The following is a 23,918-nucleotide window of genomic DNA, read 5'->3' as shown; positions in this document are numbered from 1 at the left end:
ACTGGATTTGAAGGAGTAATTGTTACTTTGCAAGAGAACCAAGCCATCAATTCTGGTAGACTACATCTTTGTCGATGCAACATTTTACAATACTGAAACAATTTGATTCTTCTTCTCTAGGTAAGAAGACTGCAAGATCGTTTCTGTAAAATGATACGTATTAATGTACAGAGACATTAAATACACTGATTGTGTCTAGCCTTACGCAATAATCTAGTTGCCTTTACTACTGCTAAGCAATCACAATAGCCTAGACACTTCTGGATCTTAATGTCCTTCAAAAATCAAAAGATCTAAAAGCAAACACCACTTGGCATTTGTAGAGGGAAAATGGGCTAAAAAAGAAAAAAAAATCAGTTTGCAATTAAGGAAAAAACCCTTCTAGCAAGCATCTGCAATAATATTACTGTCCGGGAGAGAAAATAACTTTAATACTCAGGGTTTTAAAATCAAAATTGTTATTGCTTTTAAAATTCCACAAGTGGCAGATAATAACAGCATAGCAACAGGATTCTGATTACATTGTAATAATGTTGGTTTCCCAGCCAGTCCACAGTTATAACCAGGCGATTAGGCAGCAGCACCTGGAGAAACTCCATTAACGCTGACTGCTTCCATCTCCTCGGCAAGTCATTTACAAGTATATGATCCTAATTTCTATAAACATGCTGGGGCTGAGAGATTATTTGGACAATTTGGATCATTCTAGTAGATGTTTAAATGCTTTTTTTCTCCCCCTCCCTCCTACTGCCTGGAGCTTGATGCAAATTAAGATCAAAACTCCTTTTTTTATTATTTTTCTGCTTCTGTTTGTTTTTAAGAAAAGAAATACAGCTTTTTTATCCCAGGGAGAAGGAGGGGTGGATGGACATTATCCCAGGTATAAGAGATCAGCAGGCCAGCTGAAGCCTTTGAAATCAGAGCCAAAGGGGAGCTGGAATGGCAATCAAGTCTTTCTGTCTAGAGAGGGCCGAAGGGTAATTATGATGTACGTATTGTATCTGCAAACATTGTTGAAAAGCTATAATAAAGCATGCTGCATATCAACTCTCCCCAAGCAAGACAAAAACCTTGCATTTGATCTTGCAGCCTAGAAGCCTCTTCTGGCAGTGAATATGTTAAATCCACATTTCATACACTAGACTCTGCCATGAAAAACGGTACCATTATCTTGACATTATTTTATATAGATGATGGGAATGTTTGCCCTGCACACCCAAAAACAGGGGGGAAAACACAGAAATGCTCGGCTTTTTAACAAATACATGTAAATGTAAATCATAAAAAGGGCCATACACGGCAATAATGCAGACAAGATGTAAACCGTAATGGACAAAGGGAAGATACCTTTTGAGTTCCCCAATGTTTCAATTGTGATTTGTTACCATACATTACCAAGTCCATTGAATGTTTTTTTCTGTTTTGCGAAGGGTACAGACTTTGTAAAGTATTGTGCTATATAACTAAATATTTTAATTATTAATATGGTGACATTACTTAAGAACTATATAGGCTTTTTCACAAACGTTTGCCCCTCATCCTATAACTACCCCATGAAATATGCCCCTTAGTATGTACAACAAAGGAGCTCAGTAAAATAAAATGAATAAACGTTTAAGAAATGTTTTGCCAAGAGCATGAATAAATATGTTAACAAATCTTACAAACACGCCTTGTATCTACCTTTAAAATAGAATATAAGGGAAAGTAATTGTATATTCAGTTGTGATTCCTATTAAATAAGTACTATTAAAACACATTAATATGTAAACATCGAGTTAGCAGTCAAATGGGGACCATTCGGCCCATCTAGTCTGCCCATTTCCCCCATTTATTGGCTAGCTGCAGTTCTCAAACCAAAAGGTGATATTCATACACTATAGTACACTATATCCATTGAGAGCAAGAGAAGACATTGACATAAAACTGTCTGCACAATTTGGCAAAAAGGGTATTAGCAGACAGCAACAGTTATTTCTTTTCCTTATACCACTGATTTCTCAGTCTCCTGTAGATTCATGGTTACTCAAAAAGTGTACTCAAAATCTCCGATATGGAACCATTGCAACCTTAATAGGCTGGCAATGTGCTTAAAACACTGAAATATCTCTTTGGTTTAGATCTGTGAGTCTTTATCTAATTCAATGTGCCAGGCCTAACTTTCAGTAAAGCATATACGCTACTTACTGTATCCAATGACAATGCGTGTAAGTTAAGGGTAAATTGGGGGTTACATAACATTTCATACATATATATATCCATGTAAGGTAAATTGTGTGATTGTGAAGCTTTCCTTAGTTAAAGCTAATGGATGAGTTTAAGAAAAAAAGCCCCCAAATTTGTAATAGCAAACTCACCTTCCTCTGTGTGAACTCCCGGAACATGGCAGCCAATCCATCATCATCAATGTCACAATCGGTTTTGATGGCAACATTTAGGATATGGATAGGTTCATCCCTTGCATTCTGTAAAATATAAATGCTTTTTTTTTACCTAGACAGAGAGTACATGCAAAACCACCACGACATTTTACAAATATTGGCGACACATAGAATTTTGCACTAATATTATGTACATTATTGTGCAAATGTTTTAGGCAGCTTTAAAAAAAAAATGCTGAAAAGTTAAAATGTTTTCAAAAATATTTTTATCATTTAATACAAAGTGAATGAACAGAAGCAAAATCAAACATTTGGTGTCACTACCCTTTAGCTTTAAAACAGCTTGATTTCTTCTAGGTATGCCTGCGCACAGTTTTTTAAGGTACTTGGCAGGGAGGTTGTTCCAAACATCTTGGAGAACTAACTGCAGTTCTGTGGCTTTAGACAGCCTTGATTGCTTCTCTTTCTTTATGTAATACCAGACTCAATGGTGTTGAGATCAGGGGTCTGAGGGGCCAGTCAGATGCATGGTTATGGTATTACATGATGGATAAATATCAGTCTATACTCAGCATCAAGGATACTATTAATTCTAATCAAATCCCCAACTCCATTTGCAGAAATGCAGTCCCAAACGTACAAAGAAGCTCCACCAAGCTTCAATGTTGCCCCATTCTTGTACCTCTCCCCAGCCCATCGCTGAACAAATGACCTTCTGCTGCATCATCAGTTTCCTTGGCGGACCTCTACATCTACAGTCCTCAACATTGCTTATTTCTTTGTGCTTCTTGAAAAGAGCTCGGGATCTGCCTTGAAGTATTGGCCTGGGAGAGACCTTGGTAATGCAGTATGCAGTGCCTTGTGTCTTGTTATTGTGGTAGGTCCTGCTATGGTGAATAACATTAAAGTGACTAGCAACATCACCTTGCTACTGAGCTTGGCTGTTTCTCACCCAGATTTACAGCGCTGTTTCAGTTAATGACTGTGTTCCAACCTACATATTAATTGAAGATCATTAGCATCTGTTTGGTATAATTTGGCTAATTATATGACTACAAAATCCCTCACTTTGTGCAAGCGTACCTAGAAGAATTAATGCTGTTTTAAAGGGAAAGGGCGGTCATGCCACTTATTGATTTGATTTTTCTTCTGTTCACTCACTTTGCGTTTTGTTAAATGATGAAAATAAACTATTAGCATTTCTATTTATGAAAGCATTCTTACTTTACATACTTTTTTCACGCCTGCATAAAACTTTTCCACAGTACTATGTGTGTGTGTGTGTGTATATATATATATATATATATATATATATATATATATATATATATACATATATATACATATACATATATATACATATATATATATATATATATATATATACATATACATATACATATACACACACACTAATACAGTAGATTAGGATTAGCTACCTTATTATCATCTTCGTCATAGAGTGAAGGATGGCCGGCCTCTGGAAAAATAGGACTTTGAGGAGGAGAATCTGAGAAGCAACTCATTATATCATCAAATAGTCTAAAATAAAAAGAAATATTTATATGTAACACATATACAACTATTTTTTTAATATATAAAATACAGATTTTCAAAGGTTTTGTAAAATAAAATGTAAATCTAAATTAATTTAACTGTCATTTTGACTCCCGATCACATTATAGTCACATGCGAACCTGCCAAAAGATGATATAAAATAATTGAATTCATAGAAGGGAAACATGTAAAAATTTACCTTTTTGACACTTCTTTCTCAGACTTACAACAGATAATCAAATGTTAGCATAATATAAACGTCCCTTTGTTGATGCACTTAAACCGAACGATGGGATATAAGTAAAATAGTAAGTAAAGGAAGGATATTAGTATATGGTTTTATGAAAGATAGGGTACAAAAAGTGAAAGCATTAGGAATCTATATTGTTTTAAAAACAATGTGTGGCACCCGGCACGCAGTAAGAAACTACTTGGATCCATTTCTTGAAATAATTAAAGAAAAAAAAGACTAATTTATAGGTAAGAACTAGAAAGCGTCCTTCTTAAAAAACGTTGCAGTGTTCCAATTACCCCTTATTAAGGATCTCAGGGAAAGGACTATGACGTGAGCAATGCAATTTGTGTAATCACCTTTCTTCCCAGGGGGTGTGCATTTGCACACATGGAAAGACAGATGCCACACTCATTGAATCAAGAGAAGACGGTCCCTGCTGGGGCCTACTCTGTGGCTAGGTCTAATTTTTCCTGACATTTCATTCCTCACTGTGCAAGCAGATTCTTGTGTTCCTTGCTCCCCAAAGAGTCCCCATCTCCTATTCCCAAAATGCACGCGGTGAATAATGCAAAAACAGAAGATAAGGACGAACATTAGGAGCAAGCATTCAAACGCTTTATTATGTAGGACTTGAAAGCATTGCAGCAGGCAATAGAGAGAGAGAAAGAGAAGCAATGTGTGAAGCTTGAATATGTTGTTTTCGCCCTTTTTATTCCTAAGGGCAGAAGCTGCCTGGGGGTATGTACAAGATGTGTAGGAAACAATCTGTCACGAAATGATAGGGATGAACACTATTAATAGTCGTAGACACCCAGTGGAACCACTGAACATCCCAAAAACCCCATCAGATATATTTCACTCCATTTCTGATTATAAGTAGTTAATATATTCAGTGAATCCCCTGCCATCTGGTGGAAATACATTCCATGGTCTCGAAGATAATTTTGCTCATGGGAATAGACAACACTCCCAATTTACAAAATGTAAACAGAAAACAGGGAGCAGAGTTGAATTTAGCAAAACAAATCGTACCAGTTGGCAGCAAATCTGTTCTCAAAATGCTCTTTTAGCACTTTGGCCATTATTATCACTGCAGACAAAACACATCAACACATATGTACTGAAGAATCAAACTATGCATGAAGACAATATTTGGCTCTCTGTTTTCTTGTTGCTGTACAAAACATAATTAATCTATTGAAAAAGTTACTTTGAATGCATAATACATACACACAGAGCTATATCTTTATCTATATCTATAGCATGATGGCAGGAGGAAATATTGATGGAATTGATGGAATAAATCTGTATATGATATACACTCACTGGCCACTTTATTAGGTACACCTTGCTAGTACCGGGTTGGACCCCCTTTTGCCTTCAGTATTGCCTTCATTCTTCATGGCTTACTTTCTACAAGGTGCTGGAAACATTCCTCACAGATTTTGGTCCATATTGGAGTACAGTGAACTCATTGTCATGTTCAAGAAACCAGTTTGAGATGATGTGACATGGTGCATTATCAGAAGATGGGATGCTCAATTGGTACTAACGGGCCCAAAATGTGCCAAGAAAACGTCCCCCACACCATTATACCACCACCAGCCTGAACCGTTGATACAAGGCAGGATGGATCCATGCTTTCATGTTGTTTACGCCAAAGTCTGACCCTGCCATCTGAATGTCGCCTCAGTTTCCTGTTCTTAGCCGACAGGAGTGGCAGCCGGTGTGGTCTTCTAATGCTGTAGAGGTTCGACATGTAGTATGTTCAGAGATGGTATTCTGCATACCTTGGTTGTAATCAGTGGTTATTAGAGTTACTGTTCACACAACTGCCACTCACTGGATATTGTCTCTTTTTTGGACCTTAGAGATGGTTGTGCGTGAAAATCCCAGTAGATCAGCAGTTTCTGAAATACTCAGACCAGCCTATCTGGCACCAACAACCATGCCATGTTCAAAGTCACTTAAATGCCCTTTCTTCCCCATTCTGGTGCTCGGTTTGAACTTCAGCAAGTCGTCTTGACCACATCTACGTGCCTATCTACTGCCATGTGATTGGCTGATTAGCTATTTGTGTTGCAAGCAATTGAACAGGTGTACCTAATAAAGTGGCCGGTTATTGTAATAGCCAAAAGTGGCTCAGTAGTTTTGAATGAAAAGCAGAAAAACAAATATTGTCCACAATGGATACAGGGATAAACAATTAAAACATGTTAAAAAATGTCTTACTTCATAGTCTCTCTTGGTGGAACGCATATAATAATAATAATAATTGCATTTTGCACCTAAAATTACCTGACAAAGTCCTCAAACGTCCGGAAGGCCACCATACCACCCATTCGTTGACAAGGAGGAGTGAAAGAAGTATCCAGCAGGACATCACTGACACTGGCAACATGAACCATCCCATAGTGATTAAGATTAGAAGAGAATGACATTCTGAATGGCAAGATAAGAGTGTGAATTAGTAAAATAACATATGCATTCATATACTCATATACTGCATTCATAAACTGTATAAAAGCAAAATAACATGGACAATGTCCATAGTTGCATAAAATAATTTGGCATCATACATACATACATACACAAATTATATATATGGAGCATATATATATATATATACACACACACACACACACACACACACACACACACACACACACACACACACACACTCACACACACACACACTCAGAATAACATCTAACAAATATTTAACATATTTTTTACAAGGTAAAAAATACGACTAAAATGACCATAAATTGAAGGACAGGAAGGGTCCTTAAATAAATATTTGTTAAACTGAATCCAGTATGAAGCACATTTGTAATCAGCAACCGCTGCCAACACTATTTGTACAACCTCATTCCATTGTTCAGCTGGCTAGAGCTATCTTGTTTCCTTTTGAATATTGAACAGCCTTGAGTTGTTGAGTGAAATAGAACCAGAGAAACAAAATTATAGAAAATGTACTCTACATACATGCAGGAAATGAGTAAAAATTGAAAAAAAATATAATTGTGTATGCTGGGATGCTGCAAAGATTAAACATAATAGTTTTTTTTTTTTACTAAAATATTCTAGCTCTCTACTTTTTTTAAAAGGTAGATGCAGTAAAGAAAATTATAGTGCGTATTGCCCTAAAACCATTTTATTTCTGAAATGCAATGGCCAGCGGAAAGGATTTATCAACAAGGGCATTATCTGGTATTGTAACCTGTTATTCCTATATTGTATAATTACTCTCCTTCGCATTGATTTTCACCATGTGTGGATATGAGATATAATGCACATTTGAATTCTCTGTGTTCCAAGAAATATCATTATTGCTTATGTGTAGTTCATTTCAGATCACACATAATTAGTTACTGTTCACACCCACAAATCCAGAAAGACAAGAAATCAGCCATTGTTATATTCAAGAGAAATCATTAAAAATAGGTTTTGCAGCAATATGTCATGTGTTTTCTTCATGTTAACGTCATTGATTATAATCATTATTGAGGGGGGTAATTAAATGTGATGTAAATTGAGATTATTTGCCAAATAGAACACATGATATTCTTGAGTGCCAATTTTGGTAAGGTTACAATTATTAATCAATTTACAAGCTATGGAATTTACAGATATGAGATAAAATTCCCATAGATTTTATATATATATATATATATATATATATATATATAGCAACCTACAAATGTGTGAAATATTTTGTACTATATACATGGTCATGTAAAAAAAAAAAAAAAAAAAAAAAAAACTTTTGTTTTTTTGGCTTTCACCATATAATTTACTTAAAATAGATTCTACTATGTGCTAAATCAACACTGGATATAGTCAGAAATGAATCTAAAATCTAGAAGCCATTTGTTATCAAGCAATTGCCAATCACATCGGACATGCAGAAATTGAGAAGAAGCCAAATGCCATACCTGTTAAGTGTGGGGATGTTCCCTCTGTAATCAAACAACCACAGTTAATTACTTGCTGGTTAGTGGAAGCCTCATTATGAAGAAAAGCCTTTAGAAACTAGAGCTGGGAGTTCACGTTCAAACGAGTAATGTAATAATCTAACAATTTACGCAAACAAACGATGGGACGCGCAATGTAACATACATGTTTAGCTTGTAGGTTTCTTTAAATATCTTTTAGCAGATGGCAAAGCAATAAAAAAAATTAATGAAAACTATCGCCAAAACAAAAAAATACGTTCATACAAATTCAGCCTAGTGTACTACCAGCTAAAGATGGATGTTTTAAGACATCTTTTTATGTTCCTAGAAATGTGTTTGATAACAGCCATGGGTTGCGGATATCTGAATGTGTAATTTTTTTCTTCAGATATTTTTGGGGGATTTTTAACATTTTTCCTTTACCTAATTACACAGCTAATGATAATAAGAACTCCCAGATCCTTTCTAGCTCCTCCAGCAAAGAACCATATCACTCAACATCATGATTTCAATAACAGGAAGAAAAAAAAAAGAAATTGCGATTTTCAAGCAACATGAGGAAGCACAAGAATACAGTTAGTATATTTGAAAACCATATACTCTTTGAACATTTAATCAGGATCTAAAATTACGCATTTGATAAATCCTCTACATAAAAACCGTAAGAATGTGTACAGTATGATCACACTATGTAATGCTATTGTAATTAAATAAAATCTTTGGGTCTGTACACAGATTAATCTAAACTTTAATTGATGTTAACAGTGGCTACAAACACATGGTATGGCAATCCACCTCCAGGGGCGGGTTGGCGCAGGGGGCAATCGAACACTGGGCCAGTTCAAAATTGTTCACAGAGTCGGTCCGATCTAGAACGGGCCAGTCGAGATTGTACAAGCCCTTTGTGAATCATTTTGGGCCAACCTGAGGAACACAGCAAGGTCACATAACGTTGCCTTACCTGAAAGCTAGGCGGTGAGGCTATGCTGCTAGCACGTGAATGTGTATGTGTGAGTATGAGCACAAACTGGTATATGTGAGTGAGAAGAATTGTGTGTTAGCATGTGAGTATGTCGGTGTCTGTTAGTATGCGTAAGTGTGCATCAGTGTAAGGGTGAGTGTGTATGTGTGTTAGCACAGTGCATTTCTGAGTTACTGGTGGGGGTGGGGCTTATACAAGTTTCTAATAGTTAATGGAATTGAAGTCATTGTATAAGAAAAGGCAGGGTTGAAATGTCAGATCATAGCCTTCATTGAAACTAATAGATATCGACCTCTACTATATCAATTCAATGGAGTATTAGTGCTTAAATGGATAGATTTTTACATATGCATTGCAGAACATAAAACCTTATCCCAGTATTTGACACAAAAATAATTGTTGTTTTTTTAGTACCAATGCATATTATTAGCTGCAAAAGCTAAATTATAATAAAGGTCAAATATTTATTTTACAAAGGCGTAAACACACATCAAAAGAAACATCAGCTGACACCACTGTACTTCAGTAGTTGGCTGTACTACATTGGCAGCAGTGACAAAAACCCGTATTAACATCAAATCAGACGTTTTCCTTTGGATTCATTAGATATGCATTGTCTAGGCCGTGTGAAAAGCACATCCAGTGTTGTGATGGTCACTAAATGTGTGAGTGGTGTTAGTGACAGAATACAGTGCCTTGCAAAAGTATTCTCCCTCCTTGGCATTTTATCTATTTTGTTGCATTAGAACCTGGTATTAAAATCGATTTGGATTTCATGTAATAGACACACACAAAATAGTTAAAATGGGTGAAGTGAAATGAAAATAACAAAAGACATTCATCCCCTTTGCTATGAAGCCCCTAAATAAGATCTGGTGCAACCAATTACCTTCAAAAGTCACATAATAAAGTCCACCTGTGTGCAGTCTAAGTGTCACATGATCTCAGTATATATATATATACACACCTGTTCTGAAAGGTCCCAGAGTCTGCAACACCACTGAGTAAGAGGCACCATGAATCAAGTGGCACCATGAAGACAAGGAGCTCTCCAAACAGGTCAGGGTGCCCAGTGCCAAACTTTGAACATCCCCCAGAGCACCATTAAATCTATTATTAAGAAATGGAAAGAATATGACACTACAGCAAACCTGCCAAGTGAGGGCCACCCAACAAAACTCACAGACCAGCCGAGGAGGGCATTATTCAGAAAGGTAATAAAGGCAGTAAAGATAATTCTGAAGGAGCTGCAAAGCTCCATAGCGGAGATTAGAGTTTCTGTCCATAGGACCACTTTAAACCATACACTACACTGTGCTGGGCTTTATGGAAGAGTGGCCAGAAAAAAAGGTGGTTGCTTAAAGAAAAAAAATAAGCAAACATGTTTGCTGTTCGCCAAAAGGCATGTGGGAGACTCCCCAAACATATGGAAGAAGGTATTCTGGTCAGATGAGCCGAAAATTGAGCTTTTGGCCATCAAGAAAAGCGCTATGTCTGGCGCAAACCCAGCACCTCTCATCGCCCTGAGAAACCAATCCCCACAGTGAAGCATGGTGGTGGCAGCATCACACTATGGGGATGTTTTCCATCGGCAGGGGCTGGGAAACTGGTCAGGATTGAAGGAATGATGGATGCAATAAATACAGGGAAATTCTTGAGGAAAACCCGTTTCAGTCTTTTGAGATTGGGACGGAGGTTCACCTTCCAGCAGGACAATGACCCTAAGCATACTACTAAAGCAACACTCAAGTGGACACTTTTAAATGTCTTGGAATGACCTAGTCAAAGCCCAGACCTCAATCCAACTGAGAATCTGTGGTATTACTTAAAGTTTGCTGTACACCAGCGGAACCCATCAAACTAGAAGGAACCGGAGCAGTTTTGCCTTGAAGAATGGGCAAAAAAAATGTCCTGTCTCATGTTAATGGACAAGACTCTTTGCCCACTATGGTCACTCCAATATCTCTTTAGCACAGATGAATGAAAGATTGGGAGGGGGGACCCAGACAGGAATCCTGGGAAAAACAAATTTGTATTTCTAACAAAAAGGCAAATGTTCCGATTTGAAGGGTTTGAGAGGTAAATGCCTTCTGGTTTAGAATTTGACTTTCTATTATAATGTGACTCCTAAGCAATTTTGTTGGAGTTAAGCTTTCATCTCCCCCTACCCCAAACGTTAAGTGTATCCCAATTTTAAGCAAAAGGTAAACTTATCTTAATTAAAATGGACCAACATATTCCGCAGCCCTATATAACGATATATGGTTTTAAAGTTCTAGATGTGGCTGCTTGTAGCTACCCCCCTTATTCTGCAAAACCCCAAGAACATCTATATTTTCCCATATTAGACATTACCATGCTAGAACATATAATCAGAAAGACTGCCACTGCATAACTAGTTTATTCTATCAACAGAGTGGTTTATAATTATGCACAGGCATCGAAAAGAGAAACATACAGATATGCATAATGTAAGTTGTGAGTGGATGATTACTCCACACTTTATAACCTCCCAAATTGATTTTTTTGGTTTTTGCGCAGAAAGCAGAGACTAATGGGGTGTAGAGAAGACCAGGGGAGAGGTTCACTAGTAACATATTCCTTACTGAGAATTTAATGATGTAGACATTGCTGTATGTATAAGTAAAATTTCATGACAAAATGAAGCATGTAAGCTCTGAAACACAGAGGCATCATAATATTAAATATGTACGTACCACTTCATCAAATATGATATAAATGTATCTGTGCATTTAAAAAAACAACTTTTTTTTTTTTGCTAGCTTTCATTTATCACACAAAATAGTAGCACCAATTCCGGGAGAAGATGAATGAATGTTTTGAATCGTTTGCACACTCCAGCAAAGATATATACCAAAACACTTTTTCACATTTACCATAAAAACCATGAACAGTTCATAAATAATGGTATTGTCGTTGCTACCTTTTGCACATTAGCCTATAAAAATGTATGCTGTTGGGTTAAAAGTACCGGTACATAAGTCCACAAAGTATTTACCTTTCAAAATGGACATGTATTAATATAATTAATCGTGTTGCTTTTTCTTCTGTAGTGTCTACCAAGCAATTTTTTAGCCAGGGCTATATCTTCCATGTAACGATATCTGCCTACAAAAAAAAAGTCAATACAAACTCCCAGTACTGATCTAAGGACTGACAAAGATCTGTTCTCTTTCCAGTATTGACACGTCTCCCCCTTCTCTCTTGACCCAAAATCTCGCTATCCTCATAGACAAATTTCACTCCAGTAGCTTCTGCACAAATCTTTCAGCAACATGCACACAAAACGCTATTCCTCTACCCCTCTATTATGGAAGACTAGGACTAAGAACCGACTGGCTACTTCCAGCTGTGATAGTGAGTGCCAGGCACCGAGAAAGCCTTTTGAAATTGGGCAGCTAAGCGAGAAGAGAGAAGGTTGGCTCCGTAACACACTTGTACTTATTGCTTGGAAAGGGCAGCGCGGCTGCATCTCACTTCATCTTCTCAGGAACAAAGATTCAAAGACAACAAGGGACAGAGGGAAACAGGCTTAACAAAAGAAAGCTTAGGCATTGAAGAGGGTAAAGACATTTGTCACACAAATGCCGCCTTAACACATACAGGGAGTTATTTAAATTCCTTTTTTACAGCTTTAGATTTCAGTGCCCGAGTCAGTAGCAATAAAATTAATAAGGAGCACCGAGTTGTAAAGAATGTAAATAATTATTGGTACATTAGCTCCTAAGCGGAATTGAGCCATCAGACACCTCCCAGCGTCAACACACAACACACCTTGCCCAAGGTTTTTCCGAGACCGATGACTTAATTAACATGGGGGGGGGCGTCATAATATTTCCTTTTACCTTCACTAAATCACCAATAAAACACAATGAAATTTAACATGATAAAAATGTATCTATGATTAGCAAATACTATACTGTAATGAGAAATGATTCATCATGCGCCAAAGTCCTAAATCACAGGAGCTTTGTGCAAACCCAGCAATTAAGGGGAAATGCCAGAATCGCACATTTCGGGCGTGATATAAAGGGTGTCGTGCTTGACAAATGGGTGCCTTTGTGTTTAGACAATGATCTGTCCTACTCCGTTCTATATTAAATATTGTAGAAGAAATACGGACGATCAATTTTCATAAGTGCCAACCGAATCTGTGCATTTTATGAAATAGCAGTTTTTTCTATATAATGGAGTATTGTTGATGTTGATCACGAGAATGTTCAAGAGACATCGTGTTTGCAAACTTTAGAAATCTTTTTTATGATGTTTCCCACATTTTAGTTGCCAAGTTCCTTTTGCTCCAAATCCCAGCACCAGGATGGCTTGTGGAAACAGATATTCAACAAATGTAAATTTCATAGCAGCTTGAACTGATTTGGGAATTGAGCTTTAGAGGAAGAATGCCAAAAGGGATAAAGATAAGATAAATATGTGTTACCAATTTATATATACACACACAAACACAATTACCTGTGTGTGCTTTTTAATGTAACAAACAGTTTCGGCCCACGTTGACAGTCCTATCATATCAGCGCTACACCGTAACTCATACTTGTAGACCAATAAAATGAAGTTTACATACATCTAGAGTTAGACACTCTAGTTAGACTTGTTTAGACTATAAATTATTCAAACATATATTCATTAAAGTTGCTTCATTTTGTTGAGTTAGCATTGTACTTGGTAATAAATCTGTTTATTGAGCAACAACATACATACATTATATATCTATATATATATATAGATCTATCGAGGCAAAGAATGACTAGGTACTAGAAATGTTAGTATACCTAGGAATGAAAGTAGGAAAGTTGGGATCAAAAATAATTCCCAGTGAACATTTATTCTGGACACTGTCTTACAAGTTGACTTTTGCTCAAGTGTCCTAGACCTATACCATAATATTTGAAAACGTGTGCATAGAATCTCAAATGTATATTACATATTATTAAGTAGAAATTTTAGCAATTTCATATTGTAACACCAGTAGGTAGCATATGTCCAACAAACCACTGCAATTTTAGTTGGGGCAAATGTGACAGATGAGCATCACTGGAGTTTGTTTCTATTCTTTAAAAGTTTGTAAGCTGGTTTGAGTAGGGCCTTCCTACCCCTTGTTTCTGTAAGTAGAATTGTTATGATAGGGGATTAGCTCCAGCGGTGGAACGCTTGCTTAGCATGCGAGAGGTAGCGGAATAGTTACCCGCATTCTCCAAGCGTTAGTTGTGGTTTTCTTCCCTGTTCTGATTTTCTCCCCCACATGCACATTTCAAAGCTCTCTTCAAACCCACCTCATTGGAGAAGCAAACAACATTTCCGCATAACACTCTCAGCCGGCATCCTGTCTACGCCATCTGAATAACAACCTCAACAGCGCATGCCGACCCGACCAACTCAGTCCTATCCTACTGTTTTACTTCCCCCTTAACCGATTGTAAGCTCACAAGATCAGGGCCCTCTTCTCTTTCTATACCAGTTTGTTATTGTGCTTTAGTAGAAGTATTATTAAACACTCATCTACAGACACCTGACAAGCCAGAAGGCTTGTTTTTTTCCCTCAGAAATCTCATGGTGCTGCCACAACCACAAGGGAACTCTGTAAAGCGCTATGGAATCTGCTGGTGCTATATAAAGAAATGCAATGTAATGTAACATAATGTAATGTTATGTTTTATACTACTTGCTATGCCCTGTTTATGTTTGCCCATTGTACAGTGGTGCAGAATATAATAGCACTAGGGCGACCGTATCAGCCATGTTTTCCAGGACACATATAAGGATGTATAACCGACTAGTTGGTTCCTTCCATGAGTCTATACAACCCCATACTGCTGGTCAGCAATATGTAAAAATTGATGTATACGTGTCCTGGAAAACATGGCCGATGTGGTCACCCTAGATGTCACTATGTAACAATAAAAAATAATCATAAATGAGAATTATTGAATTAAAAAATGTACATTTTGTATACAATATTTCTACACATAAAAAGCTTTTCTTTCCTGGAAAATTCTATGGTAAGCGGTGAAGCACGCAGAGCGCTGGCCAAGTGAACATAAATATATTCATTAAAACAGATTATAGAGATGAATGTAGGCAAACAGTGACTGACTGTACATCCATCTGCATTTCAAAATATGTACTGATGCTTAAATATTCTGGAAAAAAAATATTTATGCAAGCGGGCGTTCTCTATAAGCCCATATGTCGACAGGAGATGTTTTTTTTATACAGATAACACTTATTTAAGAAATGTAAAAAAAATCTCTCCCAGAAAACAGCTAACAGCAAAACCCTGTAAAAATACTTAAAACAGGCAACTGAGAAGAAAAAAAAAAGCGCCAACGCAATAAGTCTGAAAATCAGTTACAAGAAATAATGTTTAAAATAAAAACTTAATATATTGTCATAAGATCTGGCGAAAAGGCGGATTTAAATTAGAATTCAATTCAATCTACCTTCCATCGAGTACAAATGTGCATACCAAACAATATGGAATGGGAAATGTAAATGAGAAAATAATGCTGGCAGAACTCGCTGCAGAGAGAGTTTCTATAATTAGGAATCATTTTCAGAAGGAGCCCGTTAAATCACAAGGCACTTCGGCAACTCTATGTATGATCGCTAGTTTAAATAAACCCGTTATTTAACACATGGCACTCGGCTACCTTGAAGGCCCTACATAACATTCATTTGTCCTTCGTGCGATGCAATGTGCGCAGATCTCCTCTAAAAATCAGGAAAGCGAAGGGATGAATGGCAAAAGGCAACGAAAAGATAGCGAGCGCAGAATGGGGATCATTATGCGGAAATTGTATGAAAATGGGACTGCATTATTTTAAAGTGTGTAAAGAGTGGGGGGGAAGCAGATGGGCCCAGCTGTATGTCCTATTCCCGTTCTGATTACTTTCCTCGTGTGCAGCTCATTTATTCATCGCGAGCGAGCCCCTTCCTAAAAAACATTGCACTAAAATTAATGGACTGCTGCTCCGCAGAGAAAACTGCACTCGAAGACTGGGCCTAGCAAAGAATTAAGCAAAAGAAGAAGGTTTCATGTCATGAGGGAAAGAACGGAAAAAATGTTTTTTAATTAAAAACTTTTTCACTGAAATGCACCATAATCTGAATATAGAAATGTTTCAGAAACAGCACTTTGCCTGCAATATATTACATAAATGTTAACTATCTCCCGATTTCACACGCAAGCTTATATTTCTGAATATACGTCAGGTGTTATAAACAGAAGTCTCTCTCCTCCCGGACAATGAGGCGTTAGTGATGAAACCCCATATTTTGGACTTCATGAACTTAAAGGTTTTAGTATAGTTGAGTAACATATACGCATAATACCGTACGTTTTTTTTGCCTAGGGCTTCGTCCTTTATTTGCAAATTATTTGGAGGAGGTTTGAATAAGAAAAAAATTGATTTTAAAATTCATTTACATTGATATGTAAATAGATATGTAAAATCTCTTGCATCGCTCATTCACGAATATGTTGCAGTTTCCCAAAAAAACGTAGTAAAAAAAGCATAAAGTTACCAAAAGTCTAAAGGCGGCCATTCAGATCTTCAAGAATAAAATTAAGTATTTTAGCAGAATGGCTATGAGTTGCAGATCTATGGTTAGGTGACACGAAATATTTTTACAAACGTCATTAACGTCCATGTAATGTAGCTTACTGGAACGGTTTGCCTTTTAAGAAGGCATCTGGAATATACATCTCACATTGACTGGTGGAATCGTTTCATGATAGGGTTTATCTGTATAACCCATAACCCAAGTCGCCAAGTTCATGCACAGGCTGCTGTTTACCAAACCTGGGAGGCAATTAGATCAACCAATTGTCAATGCATTTTTTTAATGTTTCTACCAAGGTGGACAATTCTCTTGACTATGAAATAGATAAAATAAGCTATTCGGGTCACCGAATACATTCACAAGCCACCAAATATTTATGTTAAGCATGGATGAACACTGCCATCTAGTGTCCACTACAAGTATATTTACACAGGAAAGCAGGTGTGGAACCTTTACTCCTAAAACTAGAACAATTTTAGGTTAGATATTATATGGGGGTGACCGAAATATAAATTAACAGGTGGTTAGGAGGGTACTCATGAAGAAAAGAAACAAAAATGCAAACACCAATAATATTAATATGGGTGCAAAAAGCTATAATGTACCCTCTTAGATTTGCTTGCTTGCTTACTCCCTTGACAAAGGCATTGCTTGTCGAAAGGTGTGTGTATTGCCTTTGTATAATGATGTTAGCATTCTTGGTGGGATGTACCATGCTATATTTATTCACTTAAAAATATGTTTGAACTTTGATTAAAGCATTGTGATATTTACTTTATTTTTTTAGCAAACCTCTCTTGGAATGACACTTAAAGGCAATTTCGTATAGAAATTTTTTATAGAAATACCTATAAATTTATACCTATTTAGATTTGAGGATGAGCTTCCCAAAGTAACAACCTCATTTGATGAATTCTAAAGCAGTGCTTGATGATGATCTTTGGAAAGACTTTGAAAGGGGTCCAAAGGTAGAGTTGTGGTTTCAACTTCCTTATCTATATATTATAAAAAGGTTCAACCTTGGTGAGCTTCTGCTGCTAGATTATTTTGGCTGACCCTGTGTAATTCATGGTTTAATTAGTAAGATTTCTTTAAGAACGTGTTACCCATTGAATTATTCATTATACAGGGCCAGCTTGGCCCTTCTTCCTGGAAAACTCTGCCAGTGTTGGTCCTTTATAATCAAAAATGGAGTTGAAACCATAATTCCTCTGCCAATCTCTCTTTGGTTAATAAACCCTATTGAGGAAATTGAGAAGAACTCTTCAGAATTACGAGATGGTCAACAAAACCATTTAAGGAGAGAATCTTAATTTGAGCAGGGTTAGAATCGGGTTTATTTATTCTGATTACTGTGCGCTATAATGACGATATTAGGACATTATGCCAAGTATATTCAAGTTAATTCAAGTAAATCTTCATATACAGAATTCTACAGATGCCTTGAGTTTCGATTAAGAAAAATGTTATAGTCTGGAGCTGAAATGCTTTTTTTTATTGTAATAATTTTAGGATATTTATTTACGCTATTTTATTGATATATTTATAACAAACACGTATGGCTAAACCAAAAGGAGAAAAGGTGGTGTATCACAGCGACCTACTAAACATTCATGCTGACTACTCACAATTCTGAAAACCACAATGTTTTTGCATTAAATGTTTCATCAATGGCTCAGCAATTTTTGTGCTCGGTTGGTTTAAGTAAAATTGTACATCGTCATAGCACATTGATACATACTAAGCAGTATGTTGAGGCAGAAAAAAAATCTGATTACATTTGGAGTTGGGAAGGAATTTTTTTTTTTTCCTATCAAGGCAGAATTGCATGTTTGTAAAATTGACATTTAACAGCTAATGGCAGCCACCATCAGCTTTGAACAATCAAATACTTATGTAAATGTTTTTGCCTTGAAGTATATGGAACAATGAATTTTTCTCCAATCGCACACACTTAATGTATTAAAAAAAATAGAAAGTGGCTCCCTTTTTTTCAACTTCGATAAGAAGACATGGTTTTCAATTACACTAAATCAGGTTTTGAAGTAGCCCCTGTCTCTCAGCTATCTGACATTATGAATTAGACTGCCTATCAAGGGTTTCAAATCAAGGCAAGAGCCCATGGGGAGGTTTTCAAACAGAACATGCTTTACTTGTTGCATAGAAATTTCTTATGCACAGAGATGATACCAGTCTTAACGCATTTACCCACAAATCAAGGAGAAATTGTCTGCTGCCTGCCTGCCTGCTCGGTAGCAACCAAGCAAATTCAAATAAAGGACACATTAAAATCACTGGTGGTATCATCAGTGGGGAGCTGAGGATGGCTGCCTCTGTTTTTTCCCCCACCATCCATGGAGTAAGGTGGACAATTGGCCTCTATGCCCAAGTACTTTTTTGGGGGATACATGTCCTGGCTTTGGAAAATTCAAATTTCCATATGCTTAAAACATTAAACTAACTTAATAAAAAGCAATGCAACAGTCATTTCAAAGAATGCCTCAAAAAAGTAGATATTTATTTTGCAAAAGTCCATATTCAGCAAACCTTGGAACATGTGAGGGTAATGCTCATGTGATTTGCATAATAGGTCTGGTATTACCATAATATGCAGTATGTCTCACGACATACACGTGGTCACTAGGTATGAAACATAATGCAGTGACAACACAGCATGATTCTTCAGATTTCATAAACACATCTTCCTACAGTGTAGATGCAAATATGAATAAAGTCCACTAGAATTCAGACAATAAAATACATAGGTATGCACAACCTACATCACATACATTTGCTTGTGAGTACTGACTACTTGTTAATAGCTAAAGGAATTACTTATTGATTTGTAACACACACACATTTTGTGTGTCTGTAAGCAGGACATCAGATTGGATACAGAAGTGGACATTATCACTTGTGGTATTTCATTTTCCAGTCTCCTACAGCTACCAAAAGGTACAACCAGGATCATTTATGCAAATGCTCTTATTGTCACTATTGTGATGGTATCAAAAATTATACTGCAATAACGCAACCAAAGATGTAATCAAGAAAATATTTGCTATTTGGTTGATCTCTTGATAGATAACCTTGAAGAAATTATGAAACCTAGTTTGGAAGGATCTTCATTTGCCACTTTTGTCATGTAATTTCACCGATACTCAAGAGACAGCAAACAGGAAAAAACCAAGGTACAGGCTCCAATTCAGCACAGAACTTTCACCCGGTTGTTAATGTTACATCATTATTTTTTTCTTTTTAAGCACAAAACGTGAGGGAAACGAACGAAATCCAAATCACTGTGTAAACAAGTGTTTCTAGGGGCAAAGTAGCAAAAGTCAAAATCATTCTTGTACTATCCTGGATAGACAGAATTGAAAAATCTATCAGTTCTGAGAGGTCCGGCCCTAGACCACATTGCACCCCAGACAAGAAGTCCTTTTGTCACCCACCCCACTACACTCAATGTCTTTTTAACCCCTTAATGACAAAGCCCGTACATGTACGGGCTCAAAATGCATTTAGGGACCGCCCATTGTCCTTAAGGGGTTAAATACATGTAGAATAATAATGTAGGAATAGATCCCCTGTGCACGTCCAACACATTGCTTCCACTGCACCCCTGTCATGTACCAGACTCCCTTCTACACGTTGGGGGCAGTTTCTGTGGTGACCCCAGACACCTGCTTACCTCGTCTGGAACTAAGATTGGCCCTGCTGTTAAGCTTTGATCTGTAAAATGGTCCTAGGGAAGAGCTATTAAGGGGTGTATTTGGTGAATTCAGTCTAATAATGTTTTATAAATGAAGATACCCCTCCATTAAGTATTAATAGAAGTATTAATATTTTTGGGACTTCTAAGCCTTTGTTGCAACATCCACCTTCTGTCTCATTCTCCCTTGACTTCCCAGTAGATTGTAAGCTCACAAGAGCAGTGCCCTTCTGTACCAGTGTGCATTAACATGTGCTAATTATTTAAATGTGATTGTTTATTTTCACTCTGCTCTGATCTAATAGAGCTTAAATAAAACGTAATGTAAACATCTTAAATGATGACACAAGTTACACGATGACACTTCGACAAGCAAACTAACCTGTTTGGATGGGAGGTTGGCAGCATGAACTGGAATTCAACAACACAAGTGTTATCCTTTAGTTGGCGGTGCTGCACGCTATTTAATTCATAAGCGATGTATGCCCTCCGAACATACACCTAAATAAAAAAGTAATAATTAGGACGTTCCAAGACAGCGGCGAGAGGGAGAGCAAAGAGCTGCTCGGCACATGGTGTCATTTACTAACCCTCAGCAACAGGGGCCGAAAGCAATACTAGACCACTGAGTACACCCCTCACATGTTTGTAAATATTTTATTATATCTTTTCATGTAACAACATTGAAGAAATGACATTCTGCTACAATGTAAAGTAGTGAGTGTACAGTGGCTGTTGTGTTGAGTTATTTTGAGGGGACAGCAAATTTACACTGTTATACAGGCTGTACACTCACTACTTGTAGCAGAGTGTCATTTCTTCAGTGCTGTCAGATGAAAAGATATAATAAAATATTTACAAAAATGTGAGGGGTGTACTCACTTTTGTGAGATACTGTATGTATCTTATAGTTAAGAAGAGTCTTATCATACAATAACCTATGGTGAAATCGAATATTTTCCCACATGGGATACATTTAAATAGACCGTACAACACTGTATCTTCTATATGACTTTTGCCCTGCTTGAGAGCCATGGGCAGGCTGCAGTCACTTTTATTATAAATTAAAGGAGCATTGTTTGGAAATGAAACATATAAGATAAAAATAAGATAAGATACAGAATACTCTACCTCCAAAGCAGCCATCCTGACCACTTGATTACTGTGGTAGAAGAAGTTGGGTAGGACATCAAAGATGGAGGTCTCAGACAGTATAAGTTTCTGAAATGAGAAGATGAATGACCATAATTATACTTACTGTTTTATAAAAACACACAAATCTTTTATATGAGAGACACAAAGGTAACTTTCTATGATTACAATACTTCTTAAAACCTTTTTTCATAAAATGTGAAATGAGAAATCCAAGGCATTTGGTGGTGACATGGTAGATAATATCAAGGGTCCTATCGGTCCTTGGCATATAAAGGATTATTTGGCCTTTTTTGGCAACATTGGCAATATATTTACAGTGGTTTTATTTGTATAAATCTTATGCAATAGGCACATGAATCTCTGAAAATATTTGGACTAATGTAATGCATATATGGTTTTGAGGTTTTCACTTTTGCAGAAAAGTACAAGTTAAAATCATTTTTCATCCTTTATTTTAAACATAGAAAGAAAACACTAAAAACCAGTGGTAACCATTTTCACCCTAGACCAGGCATGTCCAAACTTTTTTCGAAGAGTGCCAGATTTGATGAAGTGAACATGTGCGAGGGCCGACCATTTTGCCTGACATTCTTTGAACCATCAAAATTAAATGCAAATTAACTATTTTATGCAAAGTTTATTGAAAACGGCATACTTTTCATTTTGTGACTTGGATGACAAATCTAAAAAGGTGTTAAATCACTCTGCCTTTAATATAAAAAACAGATCTATATTTGGGCAACTTATCTGTGAGGCCTTATCAGTCCAGAACGCGAGCCACAATTGGCCCTCGGGCCGGACTTTGGACATGCCTGCCCTAGACCTATTTATGCAGTCTACAGCTATTCAGTAGATCAAAATATATTTAACCCACATATTTCAATTTGCAACAAAAGATGCAAATAACATACACTGCATTTTAACTTATTAAAAATCTTGTAACATGTTCTTCCACAAATGTTGAGCATCACACTTTTATAACTAAAAATATGCCTCTAGGTTCAACACTCCTAGTACCGCAAATTTATAAAACAATTCACGCAATTCACATTTTCCCAACAACAGGTTCATTTCATCCTGCTGCAATCCTGCTGTTTTTTTTTGTTGTTTTTTTTTAAATGACCACTCCAGCTCACTTTTCATATTAAATGCATATTGGTGTACATTTCCATGTACTCAAGAGTGTGAGCATTTTTTAGCTATCAGTTTGAAAATAAGACTTAGTCTCATATGATACCTCCCCAGACGCCTCTATTGAAACCAGGAAGCATACATACACATATATTATATACATATATAATTATTTATTCTAAATGATCTGTAGCACTTCCCCTGAAATCAATTGGTGCAGCAACTGTCCATGAAACCGTAAAATCAAGCGAGAGGGTAAATGCCTGCTGCGTGTCTACTGATTTACGCGGGGTTGTCTATTATTGGTATGGGTACAACAGACTAGGAAAAGTCTGTTGCAAGGGCAACAAAAACAAATCAATATATGCATATGATGACACCCCTCTTGATTATTGAATTCAGTTTCAATAAGACCCATTGTCACAGGTTATAAAATAAAGCCCTAGCCATGCAGTCTGCATTTACAAACATTTGTGAAAAAAAATGTGTCTTTCTGAAGAGCTCACTGAATTCAAGATTGGAACCGTGATAGGACGCCACCTTTGCAATAAGTCAGTTTGTAAAGTTTCATCCCTGCTAGATATTCCACGGTCAACAGTAAGTCATATTACTGGAAAGTGGAAGCATTTAGGAACAGCAGCAACTCGGCCACGAAGAGGAAGACAACGTAAAGTCAAAAAACAAGGTCACCGAGTGCTGAGGTGCATGGTGAGTAAAAGTCGCCAAACTTCCACTGGCATTAATATCAGCACAAAAACTGTGTAGCGGGAGCTTCATGGAATGGCTTTCTATGACCGAGCAGTTGCACGCAAGCCTCACATCAGCAAGAGCAATGTGTCGGATCGAGTAGTGTAAAGAACACCGCCACAGGACTCTGGAGCAGTGGAAATGTGATCTGTGGAGTGACAAATCACGCTTCTCTGGTTGGCAGTCTGATGAGTCTGGGTTTGGTGGATGCCAGTAGAACGTTGCCTGCCTGACTGCATTGTGTCAACTATAATGTTTTGTCCCCTTAGTCCCTTCAGTACACCAAGACATTTTGGACAATGCTATGCTGTGAGAACAGTTTGAGGAAGACCCTTTTCTATTCCAGCATGACTCTGCCCCAGTGCACAAAGCATGGTCCATAAAGACATGGTTAGACGAGTTTAGTCTGGAAGAACTTGAGTGGCTCGCACAGAGCCCTGACCTCAACCCCATCCAA

General features: G+C 37.0%; 1 protein-coding gene across 1 annotated transcript in view; it reads right to left on the bottom strand.

The window, feature by feature from the left end:
* Positions 1 to 23,918, bottom strand: part of ACACA (acetyl-CoA carboxylase alpha) — a 144,644-nt gene that overhangs the window by 73,464 nt on the left and 47,262 nt on the right. Inside the window, exons 27-32 of the mRNA XM_053457694.1 lie at positions 21,560 to 21,649; positions 20,811 to 20,929; positions 8,112 to 8,135; positions 6,472 to 6,615; positions 3,821 to 3,923; positions 2,358 to 2,465 (exon numbers count right to left, since the gene is read on the bottom strand). Coding sequence (XP_053313669.1) covers positions 2,358 to 2,465; positions 3,821 to 3,923; positions 6,472 to 6,615; positions 8,112 to 8,135; positions 20,811 to 20,929; positions 21,560 to 21,649 — 588 coding nt within the window. The remainder of the gene's footprint in view (positions 1 to 2,357; positions 2,466 to 3,820; positions 3,924 to 6,471; positions 6,616 to 8,111; positions 8,136 to 20,810; positions 20,930 to 21,559; positions 21,650 to 23,918) is intronic.

This window comes from Spea bombifrons, chromosome 2 (assembly GCF_027358695.1).
Source record: "Spea bombifrons isolate aSpeBom1 chromosome 2, aSpeBom1.2.pri, whole genome shotgun sequence".
In the NCBI taxonomy this organism is placed as follows: Eukaryota; Metazoa; Chordata; class Amphibia; order Anura; family Pelobatidae; genus Spea; species Spea bombifrons.
This window is presented reverse-complemented; position numbering and strand designations above follow the sequence as displayed.